At 37.4% G+C, this 23,297-nt stretch overlaps 1 protein-coding gene and 1 pseudogene across 1 annotated transcript; one reads left to right on the top strand and one right to left on the bottom strand.

The window, feature by feature from the left end:
- Positions 1-3,237: 3,237 nt before the first annotated feature.
- Positions 3,238-4,437, top strand: LOC127652944 (immediate early response gene 2 protein-like). The gene has a single exon (XM_052139411.1). The coding sequence runs from the start codon at positions 3,432-3,434 to the stop codon at positions 4,005-4,007; it is 576 nt and encodes a 191-aa protein (XP_051995371.1). The 5' UTR covers positions 3,238-3,431; the 3' UTR covers positions 4,008-4,437.
- A 10,414-nt stretch (positions 4,438-14,851) lies between these two features.
- Positions 14,852-23,297, bottom strand: part of LOC127652866 (voltage-dependent P/Q-type calcium channel subunit alpha-1A-like) — a 120,718-nt pseudogene continuing 112,272 nt past the window's right edge.

Genomic DNA, 23,297 nt, shown 5'->3' with positions numbered 1-23,297 from the left:
TTTATTTTGTCTGTCTTGGCTCTTTATTGGGTGTTTAACATAAGTGATTTAATTATGTTAAGGCCTCTACATACTTCTTACGACATCGAAGAACAAACAGGTGTGCCATCATTTAGAACTTAATCTGTCCAAAAGGTGTTTTTAAGTGAGTTTCGGTGGTTTGTAACAGCTGGCCTGGGCCTGAGTAGAATTCACATGAGGTCTGTAAAAGGAGTTGTTTTAACCACTCGATGCTGATTGAAAGTCATATATATGCCATAGAATTTTTTTTATTTGTCTTGTTTACATTGTAAATTCATGACGCTAATACGTGGTCATATGTGCCGAATACACTTTATTTTATGATGACACTGATACTACTGCAATAATGAGTGTATAAAAGTGTTAATGTGCAGAATAAAGATAAAAGAATGATGAGAGGCATGTCTTTGGGCAAATGTGTGTGAATGGCTTTTCAAATGGTGAGATGGCACATGAGTGAATGGACGCTTGAGAGTATTTGAGTGTCACACCTACTGATGACGTGGACCAATGGCAGTAAGAAGGTCTTAAGCAATCGGTCAGAAGTTTTTTATAAGTTTACTCAGGCGAGCTATCACAAACACCTATTTGGCCAGATTTTATTCTAAATTATATTGTACCCATTTGTTCTTCGATTTCGTATAGCTGGGTCTTAAGTGAGCTGCTCATTTGTGAAAATGTTTCTATATAGCATTTTTAAATACTTTTTTTTTTCATTACAAAATATCTTATCAGCTCAACAAATTGATCGAAAAGTTGACTTGAACTTTTTACATTAATTTCTGAATGCGTTCATATTAACCCTTTTGCTTTAATAATAGCATGCACTTTAGCTGGAATGAACTCTATGCTATCCCAGCATGATTGAAGAATTTGCCTAAGAGCATAAGCAAAGAAATCTCACCTTTCGTACAAAAAAAGGAAATTATTTTTACTTGGTGCAGAATCAATTTTAAACTTATTAAACTTATTTCCAGGTTTAAAATAGTTCCTAGTTTTTTTTAGCTTAGATTTTTGAACCCCAATGAAAAACTTATTAGTTCTTATGTTTATAACATAATAATACACTCTAGTATACTTGTAGATACTTGCTGGGTGTATGTCAGTTTGTCAAAGATACTAAAAGTATTTAAAATGATGTTGTAGTCCAATGGAGTGACCTGGGTTAAGTATATTACAATGGTTGTTGAGCTTAATAACTACATTTAATAGTTGACCCATAGTTCAAAGTTTTGTGTTATCCGATTAGATCTACTTATAACGTGCCATCATGCATATTCATTTATGCACTTTATATACTAAAAAGGATGGATGTATTCACCAAAAACAAGCATTTAGCTGCCATTTTAATTATCAAAACGTGTTCTGATTGGTGGGAGAAGTTGAATCTAATTCAATAGTTCAAATTGTTTAACTTGTGGGAAATTAACTCTTTTTTTTTTTTTTTTTTTACTGCATTTAATCCACTTGAGGATGATATTTGTAACTGTTCCAACCTTGTAAAAGTTTGCTGCTCTTATCCTTAACACTGCAAAATACTCTTAGTATTAAACTAGATACCATATCTGAGTGAGCTTAAAGAACCCTGTGAACTCTTTCCTGGCATTCAGCATTGTCTTGCAGACCTTGAAGGTTTATTCATGACAACTGGCCCTGTACTTTATCTGAGCACAGAAAAATGTATGGAGGACATGCTGCCATATATGGATTGCAGATATGCCCAGATTGCTCTACTCTGATTCTATTGCACTACAATTTAAAGCTAACAGGGCTCTCTTTGACGTTGCATAATAATTTGGCTTTTACATTTTCTGTTAGTAGATCATCACCTTTCTGAGCCCCTAAAGGGCCAAGATGGTGGGGGAAAATATAAGCAAATGCTTTTGCGTTCTCTCGCAAAACTTCGTGTTCCCCGAGAATTTTTGCATGCTTTTGCAATGATTTAAAAGTGAGTTCCGAATTGCAGTTATTTTAAAGCCCAAAACCTTCAGTCACCACCAAAGAAGCATGTATTGCTTTATTAATGGAGAGGGAAACGTCATCACAACAACAATAATAATTAAATTGTGGACCACAGAATTCCATTTCAATTAGACCACTTGCATTTAATGTAATTTTAACTGTGTTGTCTTTATTTTCACACATTCATAAATTGAAGATTATGATTTGTGCATTGCCTAATTGTCTTTTATTGGGCTTCACTTTCATTGCACTGACTTTCTCATCTTGTTGAAGACAAAAGCTGGAATAATGCTGGAATGCACATAGGAGTCTAGCAGAAGACTGTCACTGTGACGCACATTTTGCGAGAGAACGCAAAAGCATTTGCTTTTTTATTTTTCTTCTCACGCCACTAGTGTTTTTCCCCACCACCTTGGCCCTTTAGGTGCTCCGTACCACCTTGCATTTTGACCTTCAGAATATTTAAACAGATTATAAATATTTGGAGAAATTAATCATGCTCATAGATTCATAGATACACATCTGCTCTTGTGGAGCTTTCAGTTTTGTCTTCCAAACACAACTCAAAGTGTACTGAATTGAGGTCAAGAAATGCATTTAATTACTGACAAAAATTTCGCTTTACAACATAAACTTGGAATGGAAAAAGAATTCTACACTTGAGAATCAGTACTCCACAAAATGGTCACGTTACCTATTTTACGCGAAAACAACTGGATAAAACCCATATATGGGCAAGGAAGCTTGACGCTTTTGGTTGTGACGAAGGCAACAGGAAGTAGCCTAAACGATCCTACGCATCATGGGTTCTCCGCAGAGCAGACCAGCCGGCGGATGTTCCTTATATGGGTATAAGAGAATGTAGAAGCTAACCCACTGGAATAAAAGTGTCCATTTAACCTAGGCTAAAACAAAACTTCCTCCACATTGTCATTTTGTTGTATTGTCGAGTAAGATTTAGCATCTCTCTTTCTCTCTCATATTCATTATATATATATATATATATATATATATAATACAATTATCGGAATGTATGCATATACAATATAAACATAATATTGTGTGATTATATCGACGTTAAATTTGCTATAGTTTTTAATTATTATTGTTTAAAGTGTGTGTCAGTTATTAATAGTGTTGTGATAGTCGATTGATAATTAATTCAGCACTTAATCGTCAAAACATTCCTTTGACATAATTAAAAAGTGATACACCCGTTTTGACTTATTTCCTCAAGCATAGAGTAGCAAGGCATGGGAGGGGCCCGACTGTCAGTCACCACGTCACCAAAACTATATAATACCCGCCGTCCAGACGCTGGGGTTTACCAGAGACTTGGGGTTTACTTCGGGGAATGAAACGACAGTGAAAGTAAACAGAGCTCCGATAAAATTAAGTAAACAGTGTTTGTAAGGTGAAATTAATTTAGTAACAACCAAGTTACAACAATGGACGTCACAACAGAGGCGAAGCAGATTATGATACAGGCTCTTGGTAAAATGTACAGCTCGCGCACACAGCGTGGTGGACTCCGGCTGCACCGGAGCCTGTTGCTGACGCTCGTCATGAAATCTGCCAGGGACATATACCACTCGTCTCGGCTGGCAAGCGAGAGCATGCGACAGTCTGACATAACCAGTGTCATGGAGAACACATCACAAACAAAAGAGCATATGGACACAACGTTCTCTGCGGTATCTGAAGTTCCAACTGCTCAGTGCGCGACACAACCTACCGAGGACGGGCAAAGGTCCGGGCACGAGGGTGATCCACATCTGCTCAACCCTGCAGGAGTCACGGTGGACAAAGAGAACTGCAGCCCAACCGGACTGGACCGTCACTCTAGAAAGCGACGAAGCAAAACAGCCACAGAGCCTGACTTCCTACCATGCAAAAAAGCAAAACTGGAGTATGTGGAGCTCAGAGTAATTCTTCAGACATCACAGAATAGTTCCGCGAACTGTGGTAGAGAGCTGGACTCGTTGTCACTCGTGCCTATGCCAAGAACAATTGTCACATTTTGAAGGGACAGCACTGAGAGAGAAACGTGTGTTGTCGCACGTAGACGTCACAGTGTTCCTGTTGTGGTAAAAGGTCAACAGCACTTGACTTAAAGGGGTCCCAAATCAGTGGAGCAATGTCATGACAGTTGATTAGGCTAGCCTACTGATCAAAGAGCGGGCTGTTTTGGAAACTTGTGACTTATGGTGCGACTAATGCTCCTCTGATTCAGTGCATAACAACAACACGGTTCAAGTACCTACCTACGAGGAGTGTAAATTAGAAAATCTTCATGGACATTAAAACTATTTTTTTATTTAATTTATTTATTTACCAATTATGCATTGTTGTTTTTACTGTGGTTGGTCCGAATAGACATGATATATTAAGATACAAAAAGCAGACAGTATTTGATATGAATTTATCTACCTCACTTTGTACAATAAAAGATTCTCAAACATTATATTTTGTACGAAGACTGCTTTATCCGGTCCGCTAGGGTGTTATATCGCGCTATTCGAGGTCATGTGACCGGGGAAGGCGCGGGTAGGAGGTGTTTTCGCGGAAGGCAGGAAGCGGTTAGCGCATCAGGCCGGATGAACGCTGTCATCTCACTCCCACTTCTTTTCAACTCCCAACCGGGCCCAGGATATGCGGAACAAAAGAATAACAGCAGTAAAACGTTAAAGTCATTTACAGATGTTTAATGGGCCATCAGCAAGTATAGTTTAACCCGAACCTTTAACTTCATTTAACAGTTTTCTTCCTTACATTATTAAGTATAGTGCCCAGGGGCGTAGATTCCGGTGGGAAGATATAATCAAAACAATCAAATACAACTCCCCCATTATTTATACCATGATCAATGGAATCATCGGTGAAATTTTCATGCTGCATCCCCCAATGTTCAAGCCAAATCTACACCCTTGGTAACGCCATATTTAATTTTTGACAGAAATTATAAATGAGGCTGTGAGGGAAATAAATAGTCTTATATATATTTCACACCACCTGCGAAAATCGAAAATGTTATCAGGGATGAGACATAATACCTGTAAAATTAAGATATCAATACAATTTGACAAGGAATCAGTTATCTTGTCTGTAAAAAATTCTGCAGTGTAGTGTGTTGTAACGTGCAACAGTGTTCAGTGCAATGAATCATTAACCAGATGATCAATCTATCAATATAAATTAAATTAACAGGATAATCATTCATGATCATGAATCAAACTCACTCCGAATGCAGACTGTTTCTGACACTTTTTTCCATGCATTATTGTTTTATTATATCCATGCATGTGGTTACATGCATGGATATAATAAACAAATGATGCATGGAAAAAAAGGCAAATAGACAAATGATATAGAACAGTAAAAATCCCTCATGACGCTGAAACTTCTCCGTCTTGCCTGCACTTGTGAGCTCTGCTGTCTTCACTCTCATTGGTGGTTGCCCGCAGATGTCTCCAGAAGTCGCTATATGCTCTGATTGAAAATAAATGGTATTGTGTGGAGTTCTCGTGCTATGCCGCTGCAGTGTGAACGGGGCTTAAAGTTGCTCCGAAATCGCGTAGGCTACTGTCAGCATACTGCATTTGGCGAAGGACTATTTTTGTTTTGTTAAACAAGAAAACCATTAAGCCCAAAGAACAACTTTCTTCTATGTAGGCCTACTGCATATCACTTACGGTTGAAAAGAGCCACTGACTTGCAGTTCTCCCGTTTATTTTTTTTTATTTTTTAATCCAACATGACATCCCTTCACCTACTATGGCAAAGGCTACTAAAGTGTCCAGTAGACCCGCTCTTCATAATTTTTCCGGTCATCCGGGTATTTCTCCTTACAGTTTTATGAAAACTGAAGATTCAGACACTGCTCTGTTGACGTATACTGTATTGTAGAGAAGTATGCATATTCAAATGCAGCGTAAGTCTGTCCCTCACAGCATTGTTTTCATTCCTTTAAAAACATTTTATGGTGCTATTCTGAATAAAGTCTATTAATCGGATCCCGCCATGGAATAAATAAATAAAACAGGTTAATCTGACTTTATGTCTCACTACTGTGATTTTATAACTTGCAATTGCAAGAATTAGACCAACAATTTTATGTCTTGCTAGTCTCAAGCAAGTCTACATTAAATTGCTCATTTATATCTTTGTGGTGGTGTCATACTATTTTACAAACAAAAATGGAGATAATACAGGATGTAATTGACACAAAAATCTACGTGGGAGCCATGCCCATGTGGATAGTTGTCGACACAGCAGAATCATGCCCCGTGACGGAAGGGGGAAGGGAGCAGGAAGTAGGGCAGGCAGAGTGAGTGAGAGAGAAATGTGTGTGTGAGCGGAAGGAGGTATTAATAGACTAGAGGAAGGACGGCATCCTTCACACATCCGCACATCTGGCAACATACAGCAGACGGCCAAGGGGAGCGGGTGCTGATGACTGCCTGTGTGGCCAATCAATTGTCCTGCTAATGGAATGAGCTCCCCTCCCCCCTATTTTCCCTTTTTTTTGAGTGTGAAAACTGAGCCTCTAGTGTCTGAAATCTCACAGTAATGCACTGTACCTGCTGCAATCTCCTGACCAAACAACTTTAGAGCACTCAGCACAACAGAACGTCACATACGCAAAAAAGGCACACATGCAGAATCAGGAAAGAATTTTCTGATTCTGCATGTAGAAGGGTTCTTTTTACAAGGGTAAAAAAAAAGGTGCAAGTGGAAGTGAAGTTATCATGCCACCAAAATATAGGGTACAATGGGGCTTGACTCAAGAAGCTTTTTTTATATTTAGCTTTTTTTCTTAGTGTATCAAGATTAAAAAAGAAATGTCTTTTTATAGAATATTGATGGAGCAGCGTAATTTATGTGAAAATAAATAATAATAATAGAAGATTGTTTTGATTACAGTTGGGGGTAAAAGGCCCCCACATTTTTAGTAAATGTTCCCCAGGGGGGTTAAGGTGATATTGTGTAAATATAGGGACAATAATTATAGGGCAAACTTAGGCAAACAATTTTTAGACAACAAAATGCTTTTGTGAGTAACAAATTAAAATAATGCTTATTCAAAATAACAACTTAAGAAAATGGTTACATTTTTTTGTTAATTTCAATCACAGTTATTGTATTTTATAATATGCATTTCATAACATCTCAACTATTCTATTAACAAATGAATCTCCATTGTAATTGGATCGGTCAATGTGAGCTCACTTTGAAAGAATTTCAGAACAAGTCTAAACTGAAAAATTGTGTTTTATGGGGGACTTTGATTTTACCCTCAATAACATCCTTTCACTGAATGGACAGTGAAAAACTTTTGATTTGATGACCTTGAAAACAAATTAAAATGAATGTAATAATTTCAGGGATACTTATTAGCTTCATAAAGTCACAAAATTTGACAAATTATTAAATAATAGATGATATTATACCTCAAAATCAAACTTTAGATATCGCACGCAATACTGTCATAGATGTGACAAACAAGTGTTTAGGAAAGTACTGTGGTTTTTGATGCTGTTTAGTGATTTGGGAGAAAAATTGCCTTGCACCCCAGGGGCCTTAAGCCCCACTGTACCCTAAAGTAGCTTGAATTAACTGCTATGCGTTTATATTTAGAAAATATACAGTGGTGTTTAAAAGTCTATTTGAAAATGTTTCTATTTTGCATTGTGTAATAATACAAGCCAATAATACAGTTTTTCCATTGTAATTGATATTTTCAGCATGACAACTTGAATAAATCTGAACTGAAAATGAAGATGAATTTGAAAAGGTGTCTTTTGCTTTAATGACAGTATGCATTGGAGTTAGCATGGACTCAGAAAATGTGTGCAAACCTGATGATCCATGTGATCCCAACACAATCTGAGAATGTTCCATTGTGTACTACAATGGAAATAAGGAAAACTGATCTTTTGCACAAAGGAGTTTATAATTTGCTTATATGAATAGTGCCATATAGAAATAGTGCAGAAGCCTACATATTTCTTATTCATTTTATGTCATGATGTTCTTTGTTTAAAATGTTCAAAATACAAAATCCTTTGTTTATTTGTACAAGATTTAAATTCGATTTTGAATAATTTTCAATGTGGACTTTTGAACCCCACTGTATATATATTATGGTATGTAACTGATAGCAGGGAATGGACAGAGTTAAATCCTGTTTAGAGCACTATCATCTGATTACTCAATTTAATCAAGACATTTACTCTTAGGAGCTCCATCCTAGGACAACTCCTGAGGTTTTATCCCTCTACCATTTCAGATAAATGTTTTCAAAACCTCTATAGGTGCATTTGGCAGAACAGGGCATGATTGAGAGCATCCCTCTTCACTGTTATTCACATTCTTTTGGGACTGCGTAAGAATCTCAAAACTAATCTCTGATTACAGAGGAGAGGGGAGAATTCAGAACAAAAATAAATGAGAGTAATGTCCAACTCAAACACAGCAAGATTTTTCCTCTTGACTTTTTTATTTCTTTGCATGTGTGTGTGTAACAGTAGTCATTGATGTTTCCTGAACATAGAGCTGAAGTGTCTCTTCTCTTGTTTGTGTTTGTTTTAGAAAGGAATATATCACTTAAGAAAAGTATTTATCTTGTGTTTTTCTAGAAAATATTTTTTTATTCCTGCAGTTGACTTTTAAACAAACGCTGAGGCATGCACATTGCACATGCAGTTCTCGAGGTAAATACTTCTCTACATGTATTTTTCTGAAGAAAAAAAAAAACACTTGCTTTTTAGATTTCTTTTTCTTTTTTCTTTTTTTTTATACAATGTGCACATTGCTTGTTGACATTGTATTTTAATGGTCACTTATTAGCAGAACATGGACTGAGGCTATTAGTCATGATGAACTATTTTGACAGACAGTGATAAATGTAAATGCACTATCAAGACTGATGCTCCTCTTTTCTCTCCCAGCCTCACAATCTCTCTCTCTCTCTCTCTCTCTCTCTCTCTCTCTCTCTCTCTCTCTCTCTCACACACACACACACACACACACACACACAGAAGTTGAAAGTACATTATGCATGTAAATGAGCATGACTAAAAATAATTCGCACAGTCAGTTTTGTATGTGAACATCTCCTCTTGATCCTGACCACATACTATACAAACACACAGATGTTCACAAACATACAGACACATCATTATTGTCTTAAATTATGGAGCTTAACATCTGTCACGGACAAAACGAGAAATTCAGAGAGACTGCATCACCGCAAATTGGCACATTGCAGCATTATAAATGTGTACAAGTAGGGGCATGCATTCTAAATAAGATGGCCATGACTTGGCAAAGCTGAATAAGGCACTGATTAATTATCTCAGTAAGACATTCATAAGAATGCAGTTTTCAAATGGCAACACAATTTAGTAATGCTAAACTAGCAAGGGGAGACATGTGGGACTTGGATTCTATATTAAGTGTTTACAGTTTCAAAAATAATACTCACCGATCATTTGTGGACACATTGAAACATACAGTTGGCCTCAAAGGAGAATTCTCTGAGCCACAAACTCACTGATTCGTTCCCTCTTACACCACATCAAGAATGCTACATACAAGTTACTGAAGTGGGATAGTACACGATAATAATGTTAGTAAATGCTACATACACTGTATAATTTGCACATGCTGCAAAGTTTGACTCATTTGGCAGTGTGTCTGTATTCTCGGTCATTCCACAGAGAATTCTGCCTATAAAGACTGAAATGACAATGGTAACATGGGCTAAAGAGACACAAAGATCAGTGGGACACAAGAGACAAGTTTTGGCAGAAAAGGCCAGATCATTGTTTCACCCATGCAATTTGATTGGCTGTGTTACATGTTCCTGTGCAGTTTGATTGGCTGTGTTACATTTCCTGAACACAGAAGGTGCACCATTGGTGACAGACACATAGTACTACTCTCAGTGTACAGGTCATTGACAAAAACATGGAACAGAAAAAGGTGAGACTGAAAGTCAGAGCCGCTTCTGAACAATGTGGATCACAGCGTCATCTGTTGACTAGTAGAGGTAGTGGAGCTCAGTTACCTTCTTGTCATTTACATACTGTGTAAAAGGGTATAAAAATAAATAAATTGGATAGCCTATAATTAAGATTGAGGAAGATAGGAGAATATTCTCCTCTCTTACTCAATTTAATGTCTTTAATGATTTAAAGGCATAGTCCACCCAAAAAAATAATAATCCAACAAGCCCTGCTTTCAAAGCGTTTCTGACCAATCCTGTCTGTTACCGTCTGCCATTTCTCTGACAAGGAAAAATTTCAAGCGTAATATAATAGAAATTATAAAAAAATAAAAATAATTTAAAACTTTGTTGCTGGGTCTGTAATAGTGACACAATATACGTACAGAGGATAAAATCAGTGTTTTTCTTTCTTAAAAAAAATCTTTAAATAAATCTGAAGCGCTAGGAAAGCTAATAATTTTTCATTCATTTATATAGCCTATGGATTCGGGTCTTAGTAGATAGAAAATAAAGAGTTTACAGTATATAGTGATGTGTTAGATATTATTAGTTGTTGTGTTCACTTACACTAATTTTATCAGGTATGTAATCGGCATCAAACGAGGGTTTTCGCGTTTAATGTGACTGATAATATTTGCCTAAATTTTTATTCCCAATCTCCACAGGTTTCAATCAAATAACTGTGTAATTTAACAATTTCTTATACAGAAAAACGTCATATACATATGCTTTCAAATATCACTCGTCATTCCAGACTACTTAAGAGTATTATCAATTCTGTTTATGAGAATAGTTGGCCAAAAACCGCAATCTCCCATTCAAAGCTTGTCAGAGCAAGCAATGGCAACTAAGGGGGCGGAGCTTAGCGAAGGGTCAATGACTCACTCTCATGTCTTTCTAAACGTGTATGACTTTCTTTCTTATTTCCGTATGGAACACAAAAAGCGATGTTCCACAGAAAGTAAGTTTCAGTCACAATTTACTTTCATTATATGGAAAAAGGAGGAATGGAAGTGAATGGTGACTGATGCCAGCTCTGCGAATCATCTTTTCTACATCGCAACGCAATGGCTTGAGACTGTCTACACTGGACGCGTCAAAGTGATGTGCAGAAAGCATTGATCAATCAGCTGTAAACTCTAGTAGACAGTAGCAATGGTTAAGTGGATGAATAATAATCTGTAACCCCTCACTATGGGTGCCTGTGTATTTGTGATCTCCTAAGCATATTCATTTGGGTAAAGTGGTTAATTAATTGTAGTATTAATGTAATTAATGTGGTTATTGGTGTAGCAAGCTAGCCAGCAAATCTCTGATTTAACTATGGCTCCATGAATAAGTTAGCTAGCTAGCTTTTTGAGCTCAAGTACAAACAATTGATTTGCCCAATGCTAGGAAACATTACAGTAACTGATGTTATCAGACAGCTACCTCGCTGGCCATATCAAACCTAGATAAAATATGTCTAAAATCTAGCTTGTAAAATTTACAAGAATTTTGTTCTGTTATAATGTACTTGTATTAATGAATACATTTGTAAATGTATTTAATTGAATAACATTCATTTTCCCAAAATAATGTTAAAGTTATAAACTTAGAAGGTTACATTGTAAACTGTGAACAATTATTATTAACAGAATATCAACTCTTTGAAAAAATGACAGTGTGATGAAATCTGATGAATTTTAGTAGTCCCACCTAATAGCAAGATAAGTTTAGGCTTTAAACCCCCGATAACACCTCTTCCAACCAGCCCTGATAGCACACGTACATTACCCAGATGTCTATTTGATGTGTGTTTTTACACCTGGAAGACATATTTTTTAGATTGCTCATCTGCAACATATCTATACTGTAGCGTAACTTGGATCTTATGGGCCCAGTGGACCCCCTCTCACCCCGGGCCCTAGGGCAGCTGCCCACCATGCAGTTACACATCTGCTTCTATAAGATGTTTCCTCTTGCATATTAACACTGGTAACACACATACATCACCCAGATGTTTATTTGACGAGTGTGCTTACATCTGGAAGACGCTGTTGCTCATCAGCAATACGTCTATAAGAAGTATGTCAGTAAGTTTATCTCAGATGTCAATAAGACATTCAGCAGATGTCTTTGAGGTATTTATGATTTAGAATGTTTGTAAATCAGATCTTTTTAAGATGTTTAGTTAGATTGTGATGCTTTCCAGTTGAAAATATCTAAAGCAGACATTATTTGGAATGGCTAAATAAAAAAAATTCAAAGATGTACGTGTGCAATCTGGGGGTCGTCTCTGCACTGAACTGAATTAGAAAGCGGTAATTTACCACAGCCAGCCCCCACTGCTTTTCATCACAAACAGATGGACTACTGGGCAAACAAAGTCAAAGTAATAAAACATATTTTATTTGTGAAGTGAAACGTGTGTGAATCTCCAAAAAATAGGCCAGGGGCTTAAGCCCCTGAAGACCCCACCCCCACCCTACCCCCTCGCAACGCCACTGCTGCACTTCTTTATTTTCAACTGAAACCTACTTGTATAAATTATATATTATTATATAATAATTATTTTTGATGTAATTATTGCTAAACATTTGTAAACGTGCTTTGAATCAAAAGATGATTTAAATATTAGACCAGCGTAAACAAACATTACGAGCTTCCTTTGATGTAACGGTCCAAATTTATCAGCAATAGAATGGGTATCCGTCCACAATCGGCACAATGCAATGCGATACAATGGACACTTCCAGTGTACAAAGCATCATTGATTATAATGGGAGATATTTGCATTTGACAAGACGTGATGTACATTGCCACTTGCTTCTGGTGTAGACAGGGTTTTAAACGTGTTTCTCGCAAAAATGAAAGTATTTGAGGTTTGGAAAAACATGAGGGCGTATTATGTCATTTTTAGGTGAACTACCCCTTTATGTTAACTCAAATAATCCCTGTGAACTAATGTTAATATCTAAAACCCATGTAAAGAACCCAATGTATATATATATATATATATATATATATATATATATATATATATATATATATATATATATCTCAACACTGAGTAGGAAAGTCAATAACTAGTCAGTTTTCTCCTCTAATTCACCCAAATTCATGCATCTAACACATTTCATTCGTCTTTTCTTTTTGATAAAATGTGTTCACAGTTACAGAGACTTGAGACCAGATGAAGCATGATTCAAACTGTCATTTACATTCGCTGATATGGTTGAGAAAGTGTTTCCATGGAAACAGCCCATGTCAGAGAGCTACTGAGGACATTGATTGAAGTTCAGATGTGTTTTCTGTCATTGCCCACAATAGATTACCGTCACAGAGCTCCACAAACCATCTACACAAAAATCACATGAAAACAAGTATGGCAATGCAAAGAGCAGCTAAGTCAAATACAAAAAAAATAAAAAAAACATCAACATCACCATCAGTGTCAACATTACTATCTTCTTCATCACCATCATTGTCATCATCATCATCAATTATCATCATTTATGTGGTCATCTTTATACAAACATTGTCATTATCAACAAGAAATCATATCTAAAGATGGAGAGGTTCTCGTTCCCCCCCTCCCCTCTCTTCATTATACCATGGAAGACTGGGAGAACATGCTAACTAGGGTGTAAGGGAAAATAATCACACATGTGCTCAGAGATGTACTTTACCTGTTACATGTTTCTATGTTATTGTATTTTATGTGTCTATGTGCTACTATATCTGCATTATGTGTACAATCACAGAGGAATGTAAATAATTTTTTGTGCTATAAATTTTTGATTTGCAATTTTAACTTTTTGGTAATTGTATATAATTTGGCACCAAATCTGTTTTAAGAACACCTCTCTGGTCACGCATATATTAGTAGTTAGAGGTATGAATGTTAGCAATGGCCACTTTCAGACACTCCTAAAGAAGAGAGGGATCACAGAGAGTTGTGTGGGAGAGAGAGGAAGGGTGCTAATCGGAGAGAGAGAACTTCACAGAGATGACAAGAAAAGCAAAAGGAATTTATCCCCACTTTCCCCCCTTTATCCAAAGTTTCTTAACTTTTTTTTTTATCGTTGTATTTTTTTTTTCAATCATGCAGGATTTCCAAGGGATTTTCTTCCTCTAGGAGTTCAAACAAAGCTGGGCAGTGCAACAGAATACTCAAATTTCAATGTTTCCAATGAGAAGCAGACAAAGCCTTAGAAGAAAGAGTGAAGAGCTTTTCATTTTTTTTTCTCTCCCATATTTTGTGATTCTTCTTTCTTGAGTTAGGTGTCTGAAATGCAGGGTGGGCTCTGCTACAAAGTCCAGGTGATTTCACCTCCGCCCACCCCCACCTGATAGGCCAGAGCACTTGACCGACCCACCCAAAACGTACATACTGTATATGGGCGAACGGCTCACCCTCACTGGGATAATTACTAACAGTAAACAGAGATGATAAAACTCATCAATATTTCCCAGCATCTGGACTAATTTTTGCAATAAACGAATCACCAGTCAAGTTCTGCAAAATAAAAAGTGATCCTCCTTTTTGAGTGTTAAAGAGTTAGAGATTTCAGTATGGCCTGTGTTTTAAGGAGAGACTGGATGAAATGTCTTGAAAATAAAAAGTTCAGACATTCCTTCTCCTTATCAAAACATAGAGAATGTTCTTTTCTTCAGAAAAAAAGGCTAAGAACAGGATTTTATATTTTTTTCATTGATTTTACACACCTCCCCAGTCTTATTCACTGTAAGCAGTCCATCTCCTTTCAGGAAAACACTCGGCAGCAGAGGAATAGTAAAGAAACGATAAATAGAAAGAAAAGAATCATGCCTTGATTTCCCCTGTGGACATTTAGCACACTGCCTAGTGTTTCCCTAGACAATTCAGACTAAGCGAGAGACCTGCCAATATCCCTGTTCTCTTTGAGATGGCTTCTCTGTATGGTGGCAGTCCATTCCAGAGTCCATTCCTGGCCCCCCACCCTCCCTCGCTCCCCTCTTCCCAGAGGCTAGCACCAGTCATCCTCATCAGTCTCACTGTAGGGTTCATGGAGGCCCTTCCTGGGCCCTCTGGGGTGGGGAGGCTTATGAGTTCCTGGGTGAGTGGGGGCATGTTGGTGTGGAGAGGGTGAGGAGGAACGGTAGCCATTGGGCATGCGTCGGGGGTGTGGTTGACCCTGAGGGGGAGCAGTGTGGCGGGAAGTCCTGGGGGAATGGGAGTGAGGGTTGCCCTGGACGGGACTTTGCTCATAGGATGGAGGTTCTTGGTGGTTGAACTCGTAGTCTTGGTCATCGTAAACACCGTCCCCTTCCACACTCTCTGAAGGGTCGGGGCCCCAGTGTGCGTGACGGGGAGAACCATGAAGGGGAGGGGAAGGGTGGTGGTGAGGGGGAAGGGGGGGCTCGGGGCCAGGTGGCGAATATCGACGTGAGGTGGGGGTGGGAAGTCGGCTTTGCTGGCCGGGAGGGGGGGTACTGATGGGTTTACGGACGACGGGAGAATAGGTGACATGGGGCCTGGGTGTGGCAGGGGTTTGGGGCAGCTGACGCCGGCCACGGCGGGGTGTGCTGGTCCCGGAGGTTGATGGGACTGGACTCCGCTTACTGAACTACTGCCCTACATGAAAATGGAACAAGGCAAATAAAACAGAACCACAAAATTAACCACACAACAAGAAGACAGTAGGAGATGACACACAGACACAACAGCAGTCAGGGAGGAAAGAGTGTAGTCATAAGATGATGAGAAGAAAATAAGAGGAAGAGTGAGATGCAAGAATGAAAGACATTGCAAAGCATTAGAGCAAAGCGACCAATGCAAACGGCAATAAAATAAATGACCAAACATAAAGCAACATATCACAGGGAAAAGAGAGGACAAAAAGAAAAAAAGGAAAAATAATTGAATTCTGTTGCAATAGTGGAAATGATTTTATTTAAAAACTACTAAAATATTAAAAAGAATCCTTTACATTTACAGTCATTCAGAGCGGTGGCAGTATTTCTGGTCCCCGCGGCACAATATCTGAACCAATCCTGATATTGTCACAATATTAATTACATTTCAAATAGCATAAAATGTTTCTTAAGACTGTTTCACACTGCATGCTAAGCTGTGCATATGTGCAGCAGCGTAACTTCAAAAGCAGGCTCAAGTTTTGCTTTCACACTGACTGCATTTTTGTGGCATTAACGAAAAAAGTGGCTCTTAAGTGATTTTTAGGCAACCGCATTGGGTATTTCCTTTAAGAACATTCATAAATTGCACAGTAGTTCACAGGAGAGAGCAGTGACTTGCTCAGAACTTAGCAGGGACAGGTGCTGGGGGGTGTTGTGCAGCCCGCTTCAGCCTGTCAGCGGGGGATTGTGCTGTAGCGCTCGCTCTGAAAGGCACATCCACTTAAATCTCCCCTCGACCAAAAGGGCAACTTTACATTTGTGAAGGGCACTTTTAGATTTGTGAATGAAAGGGGCAAGGGTGTGTGCCCCTGTTGTCCCCGTTCTGTGCACGTCAGTGGGAGTGAGCTATTGAGAACTACAAACTGGAACACCAGCAGTTGTGCATAAAAGGTGTATGAAGCATATGCAATGCATAGGGGGTCCACATAAAGCGGGGTGACAAATCTACCTTGAAAGGGGGCGCTCGGACTATGAAATGTTCAAGGGGAACCAAACCACTGCCCACAGATCGTATGGAAAAACATTAAGGGGCCGCCAACGTTGATATTGCATACACCCTCTTTAATGGGTAGCAGCATCCCTGATCATCAAAAATCCACGTAATTTATATGAGGGAGATCACACTTACATTCAAATGGTATACAACTGACATGAAACAGAACCCAAATCTGAACTGCTTAAATCGCCTGGATTCAGTCAAATTTACTGAATAGAAAGTGTGTTTGTGTGTCATTGTGTGTGGTACTTGCATAGCCCAACAGACGTAATTTTTCAAACAACCAGTGAGTAGTTCAGCTCCCTTATTTTACACTTTTCAAAAAAGCCTATTTATCAAAAGGCTGTTTATAAATAAGCTTTCATAGTGGATTTTCCCCATATTTTCTATTTTCCATTTAAGTTCAGCATGCTACATGCAGCAAAAATGCTAAAATTTACTTGCAGCTACCTCAAGTATGAATTCTTTAACCTATTAATATGGCGGCAAAATAAATATCAATGCTTTAGCCTGCGGTGTGAAACAGGGCTAAGACAGAACAAAAAATGTGCATTAACTGGGAACCAGTAATGAATAACCGTCTATGCATGTAATAAAACTTATATATGTATTAAAGCTCATTATGAATGAATTGCCCACCTGTCTGTGAGTCAAGCACTCTCTCCCCTCACTCGGTGAGCGGGACCAGCGGCGATCTCTATCTCGTGACTGTTTGTGGCTATAGTCCCCTCGTTCTCTCTCATTTACGTAGCGCTCCTTATCTACAGAGCCGTGGTGGTGATGGTGATGGTGATGGTGCTTGCGGTCTTTGGCCCGGCCCCGGTCCTTTTCCTTGGATGGTAGGTCTCCTGACTGTGTGGTGGTGCTGAGGTCGGTTCCAAGACCTGCTAGGCCAAACCAGTAAACAATGATTACTAGTGAATATGTATGAATACCACTAATACCAGTGAATAAACTGGATACCAGTAGTACAATCAAAATATATGAGTGTTAATATGAATTCTCTTGATTGCACTACTTCACCAATTCACAATGTCATTGGTTTCGATTCACAGGGAATACACACTCTCATCAAATGTTATACCTTGAATGCCTTGTAAGTAGCTTTGGATAAAAGTGTATAATTAATGAATAAATGTAAATCCAAATGAAGTATTTTAAATTGTTTTCACTGTCAATTTATATTTGTTATTATTTTTTCATATTTAAAATATTAATAAACTTGGAATTTTATGATGAAGAACACAGTGTTTTTAAATATAGTAAGTAAATATAGTTTTCACTGTAGTCTGTACCCAGTGTTGAATTGCAAATAAAATTTCATCAAACTAATAATAATTTTGTTTAAATAAAAAATATTTATAGTATATATATATATATATATATATATATATATATATATATATATATATATATATATATATATATATATATATATATATATACATTATATCATAAGAGTAGGTTGTCTTAAAAGATAACCCTTATAAGAAAATATGGTAGCTCATTTAAAATGGTCTCCAAAATTTCCAAGAGTAACATGTTTATAGCCTAGTGCCACACCGCTTACACATGCATGGATGTTGTATTTTTGCTTTGCTATACGCAACACATAATTTAAATGTATTTAAACTGACTGATCTCAGTTCAGGAGACTGTGCTGTCAGTAAAGGGTTAAAGACACAAAGAGTCATGTGACCAAACAACATGGCACAGATCACAGTGGTGTTTGTCTTTGGGGAAAATGCCAACAAAACTACATCTGGTAAGAAATCCAATTAATTTTTTTAATTGGAGTCTCTATTTTCTGGGATGCCATTTTTTAAATTTGAGTGATTTATCACGAAACACCACACTTCTAAACATAATGTAAACACAATGTACAGTGTGCACTTGAGAATCTATATTTACGGTGCACTATCACATCAAAAGCTGGAAAATGTAGCTTTCAGAGGCTTTATATAGAGTTAGGATGAAAATAAGGTGCATTTCGAACTGTTCTGAAACAGTGCAGACACACAGCACACTGGAGGTTAAATCATTATCTAAACAGGGACCAAGGAAGCATCCTAGATATCTCTATGCAGCAAAGTGCCTTCAATCCAAACTTTTTATCAAAAGTTCAGTTTCAGGCTGCAGATGATATTTGGACCACTCAACATGTTTGGCAGACATGGGACAATGTTAATCAGTACATAGATTCAGAATTTATAATGTATACTTTTATCATGGTTGGCAGTGATAGGATGGTGCTGCCCATTACTTTAAATCAGAATTATTTATGCTAATTTCTGATGAAATGTCTGTAATGTCTCAAAAACATGCATAACCAACACTCCTGTAAACATATTAAACAATTTAGACTTTCTATTGATTGGTATTATTTAAAATTTCACAATGTAGTCCCACTGACAACATATGTGGACATAAATGTTTAGAAAAACAATTTGCTTAGTTTTTTTTTTTTATTTTTTTTTTTGCATGTTTACTAGGTGCTAATAGTAACAAATCAACAGGGAAATTGACAATGCAGACAGCAGTCATGCTCTGGTCTCAGGAGGATAAAGCCTGATTTAAGATTCCTTTTTACACAAGAATCACAATTTTATTAAGCAACGTATCACAGGTTTGAATGTTACATTCTTGACAACATTGCCTCAGTATTGATTCTCTGCACAGCCAACTGAAAACAAAACGAGGACTCATTGTCATGAAAATGGCAAAGTTTAAGGCAGCTCTGATGCAGAGCGAAAAGTTATTTACAGAAAATTTAAAGGTTGCTCAGATCTGTCTCAGAGCCATCTTAACTCCGCAGATGCTTGTAGATGTTTGCCCTTTACACACACTGTGTTAAACAGGGGGAAGTTATGAGGAAACAAGGATTTTCAACTGTATTTTTCAGTTAACAGAAAATTAGTACAAATTATTTGAAAAGCAACATGGGTATTGTTGTGTAAATTCAAAAGGTATCATATTACTTAACTTCAAAAGTAACAAATGTAACACATGGTACTTGTAACTCATTACCTCCAACACTGGTTCTGAATCAATACATGATGATCATCATCATCATCATCTTTATCACAGTTTGCAGCAGCACTATTAACAGTTTTGTCTCTGACCTGTATCAGCATCAGTGTAGCGGCTAAGGGATCGCTCAGATGCACGGTGGCTGCGATCTCTGTGACGATGCCCATGTCTGTGACCCTCTTCTGGGATAACCCTGTCCATGGAGTAGTTATCACCCTGCATTAACCGACCTTGGCGCCCATGCCCTAGAGATGAAACTGAGCGCTTCATAGGACTGTTATCGGTGGTGGTCTGCTGGGAGAGTTGGAACAGCAAAGACAGAGAGAAGTAGGAAGAGAAAAAAGGGAGCGAAGGAAGAGAGAGGTTTCTATTTATTGGAAATAATGGGTCTGGAAGAGATGAGAAAGGAGCTCCATTTCTGCATTATATAGTAACAGCAGGCAGATGGCTGTATCAATGTAGGAAGTGCATTTGTGTTTGTTTAATTTGTAGGTCTGTATGTTTGGGAGTTGGTTTTGTTTGATTGTGCATGACCTAATGGACACACTCAGCTGGTTCCAGCAAACAAATAAACAAATTCACCATTCACCATGCAGAGTTAGAGAAAAAGTATGCGATACAGAGAGGAGGGGACCAGAGAGAGAAAGAGAGAGAGAGAGAGAGAGAGAGAGAGAGAGAGAGAGAGAGAGAGAGAGAGAGAGAGAGAGAAAGGAGAAATAAAAAAAGAAACAGAGAAGCAGCACATTGCACAAGAATGCCTTACATGCATGTAGGAACAAGTAAAGTGAAAATACTCATCCATTAAATCACATCCTACAGAACCCCTGCCTCTCTGTCCAGCACTAAGCTAAGAACATCCCAAAGAACCACAATTCTTCCCATTCGTCATCACACACAACACAGAGAGAAGAGAGGGGGCCTCAAAAAGGGATCCATGTGGACAGCACCATGTATATGGTCAAGGAATAGAGGGACGTGCAGAGATAAGTGGTTACAGTGGCTAAAGTCTATGCCCTTATTGGAACAAAAGCCAAAGTAATTCATTGTGTTCAAAAAGAAAAAAAGGGGAGAAATGAAAGCTAAATGAAGTTACAGTGGAAAGAAACGTTATGTGAACCCTTTAGAATTACCTGCATTTCTGCATTAATTATTCATAAAATGTGGTCAGATCTTCACCTTAGTCCCAATAATAGACAAACTAAAAGTAATGACAGACAAATAAGGACCTTGTTCTTGTCAAAACTGAATATACAGTTTAAACATTCATAGTTTAGTTTGAAAAAGTATGTGAACCTCTGGGCTTCTGACATCTAAAACGTTAATTGGAGGCAGGTGTTCCAGTCAGTGTGCTGAGATTGTAGAGGTGCCCTGCTGTATAAAAACAGTACAGTCTGGGTACTGACAGAGTCTGAACTTCTCAAGAAGCATGTGACCCATGCTCTGATCAAAACAAATTTCAGGAGGACCTTAGAAGAAGAATTGTAGGAGATACGCAAACTGAAAAAGGCTAAAAAAAAGTCTAAAGTCCTGGATGTTCACAAATCCACAGAACGACAAACTGTCTACAAATGAAGGAAATTCTTCCTGAATTACCTTAGCATTATATTCCAACTTCCACGACTTTAATTTAAGTTAACAACTTAATTTAAGTTGGAAGTTGGACAACTTCCAACTTCCCCCCTCACCATTCTGAACAGCACTTCAGTCATTCAGGTTGCTAGGCACTACGATCTCACAAGATCTGAAGTGGTAGACTCACAATGATTGAAAAGCCCAGCAGAGGTTGTACTTCCTTCGCCAGTTGAGGAACTGTTTTTGAACTGTTACCTTCTGGTTGACACTTCAAAATGCCTTTTTTATGACCGTATTCAATTTTTCCTAATTTTTTAAAATGTACTTGTTTACTTGAACTGTTGTATACAAGCAATATCATACTTGCAATAATGCTATATGGCCCTAAATCAGCACTGCTGTGATATATATAATCGGCATATAGCCTATATTTCACCCAGGGGGGCAACTCCGTCCATGTGGGCAAAGGGGCAGTTGATCAGGCGTATGTGCATGCCTGAAAACAAGTATAGCCAACTTCAGAGAAATTAATGTTGGAGAGGGATTTGAGCTAACTTTTTTTCACTGGTGAGCATAAGCGGTACTTGAGCAGAGCGTTAACTTGGGCCGTGAGCCCAAGAATTAACTCATTAAATCGACAGCCCTAATATATATATTCAAGCTTGAAGTACCACCTGTTTTCTCCGGGGGGCAGTAAGCGAAATGTTCTTGCATTCAATCACAGCTTGATGGAGTGTGAATACGAACGCAGGGATCTCAAGACGTGTTTTTCTAAGTTTCAAACTTGACACAGCTACGTGTAGCAACCGAGACATTCCAAAAGCGTTGGCCGCAGGTATGCATTGACCCTTAGACAAGCCCTCATTATAAATCTATCTCGGACTGATTGAAAGATTCAGTTGCAATATGGATTGTGTGAACTGTCGGCCAATTATTGGCAGATGACATAAGTTCAATAATATGGAAATAAACAATATATTGCATACTAAACCACTTTTTGAATAGTCTTTTTGGTAACACTTTACAAAGGTTCTATTCGATAATATTTGTTAATGCATTAAGTATCATGAACAAACAGACAACAATATATCGTTTTCAACATTTATTAATCTTTGTTAATGTTAGTTAATAAAAAATACAATTGTTGATTGTTAGTTCATAGAGCATTAATTAATGTTATCAAACAGACCTTTTGATTTGAGAAATGTACATGTTTAAATTAACAAACTAAGATTAATAAAATCTTTATTGTTCATTGTTAATTCATGTTAACTAATGTTATAAACTAATTTGAACTAATTTGGAACCTTGTTGTAAAGTGTTTCACAATGATGTAATGCATTTTAATGATGTATATTATAATTTTTTATAATGATATATATAACTATTTATAAGCATTTAATAATTATTTATTGAATTAGTGTTATTTGAAGGGCTTTCTGAGCAAATATTTATTTATGCGATTAATTCTATTAATTAATAGGCATCCCATGCAATTAATTCTATTAAAAATTCACTGATCATAATGTATAGTCAGGACATTACTGATGTAAAAAACAGCACCATCTCTATTTAAAAAAGTCATTTTTGATCAAATCTAGACAGGCCCCATTTCCAGCAGCCATCACTGGAAGTATAATTTGTAAAATTTATATTTTCAAATTGTATCTAAAAGGGTTACCTAGAATGTTAGAAGGTCCCTTCATAATTAACAGCAAGAAATAATGTAATTTATATTTAAGTTAAATGGACATTGTAACCAAAATATCTGTTAGCAAGTTAAGACTTTGTAAAACTACTTGAGAGCAGAAATGTCTCAGGATAGACTGACACTCTTCTCATTTCCTTTGTAATAGCCTGCAACCTATTTACAACAAAATATACAGGCTATAAAGTATAAATTGCATTTCTCTTCCAAATTTTTAAAACAACCAATATTCAGTATTTTAAACTTTATGTAAATAATTATAATAATAACAATAAAACCTGCCTCAGAAAGTGCCCCTTCTCTGTGTTTAACCCACTGCCCACCAAAAGATTTCT

Source organism: Xyrauchen texanus, chromosome 12 (assembly GCF_025860055.1).
Source record: "Xyrauchen texanus isolate HMW12.3.18 chromosome 12, RBS_HiC_50CHRs, whole genome shotgun sequence".
Lineage (NCBI taxonomy): Eukaryota > Metazoa > Chordata > Actinopteri > Cypriniformes > Catostomidae > Xyrauchen > Xyrauchen texanus.
This window is presented reverse-complemented; position numbering and strand designations above follow the sequence as displayed.

What these genes read in the sequence shown, in the direction of transcription:
- LOC127652944 (XM_052139411.1), top strand. Translation starts at nt 3,432, where the DNA reads ATGGACGTCACAACAGAGGCGAAGCAGATTATGATACAGGCTCTTGGT.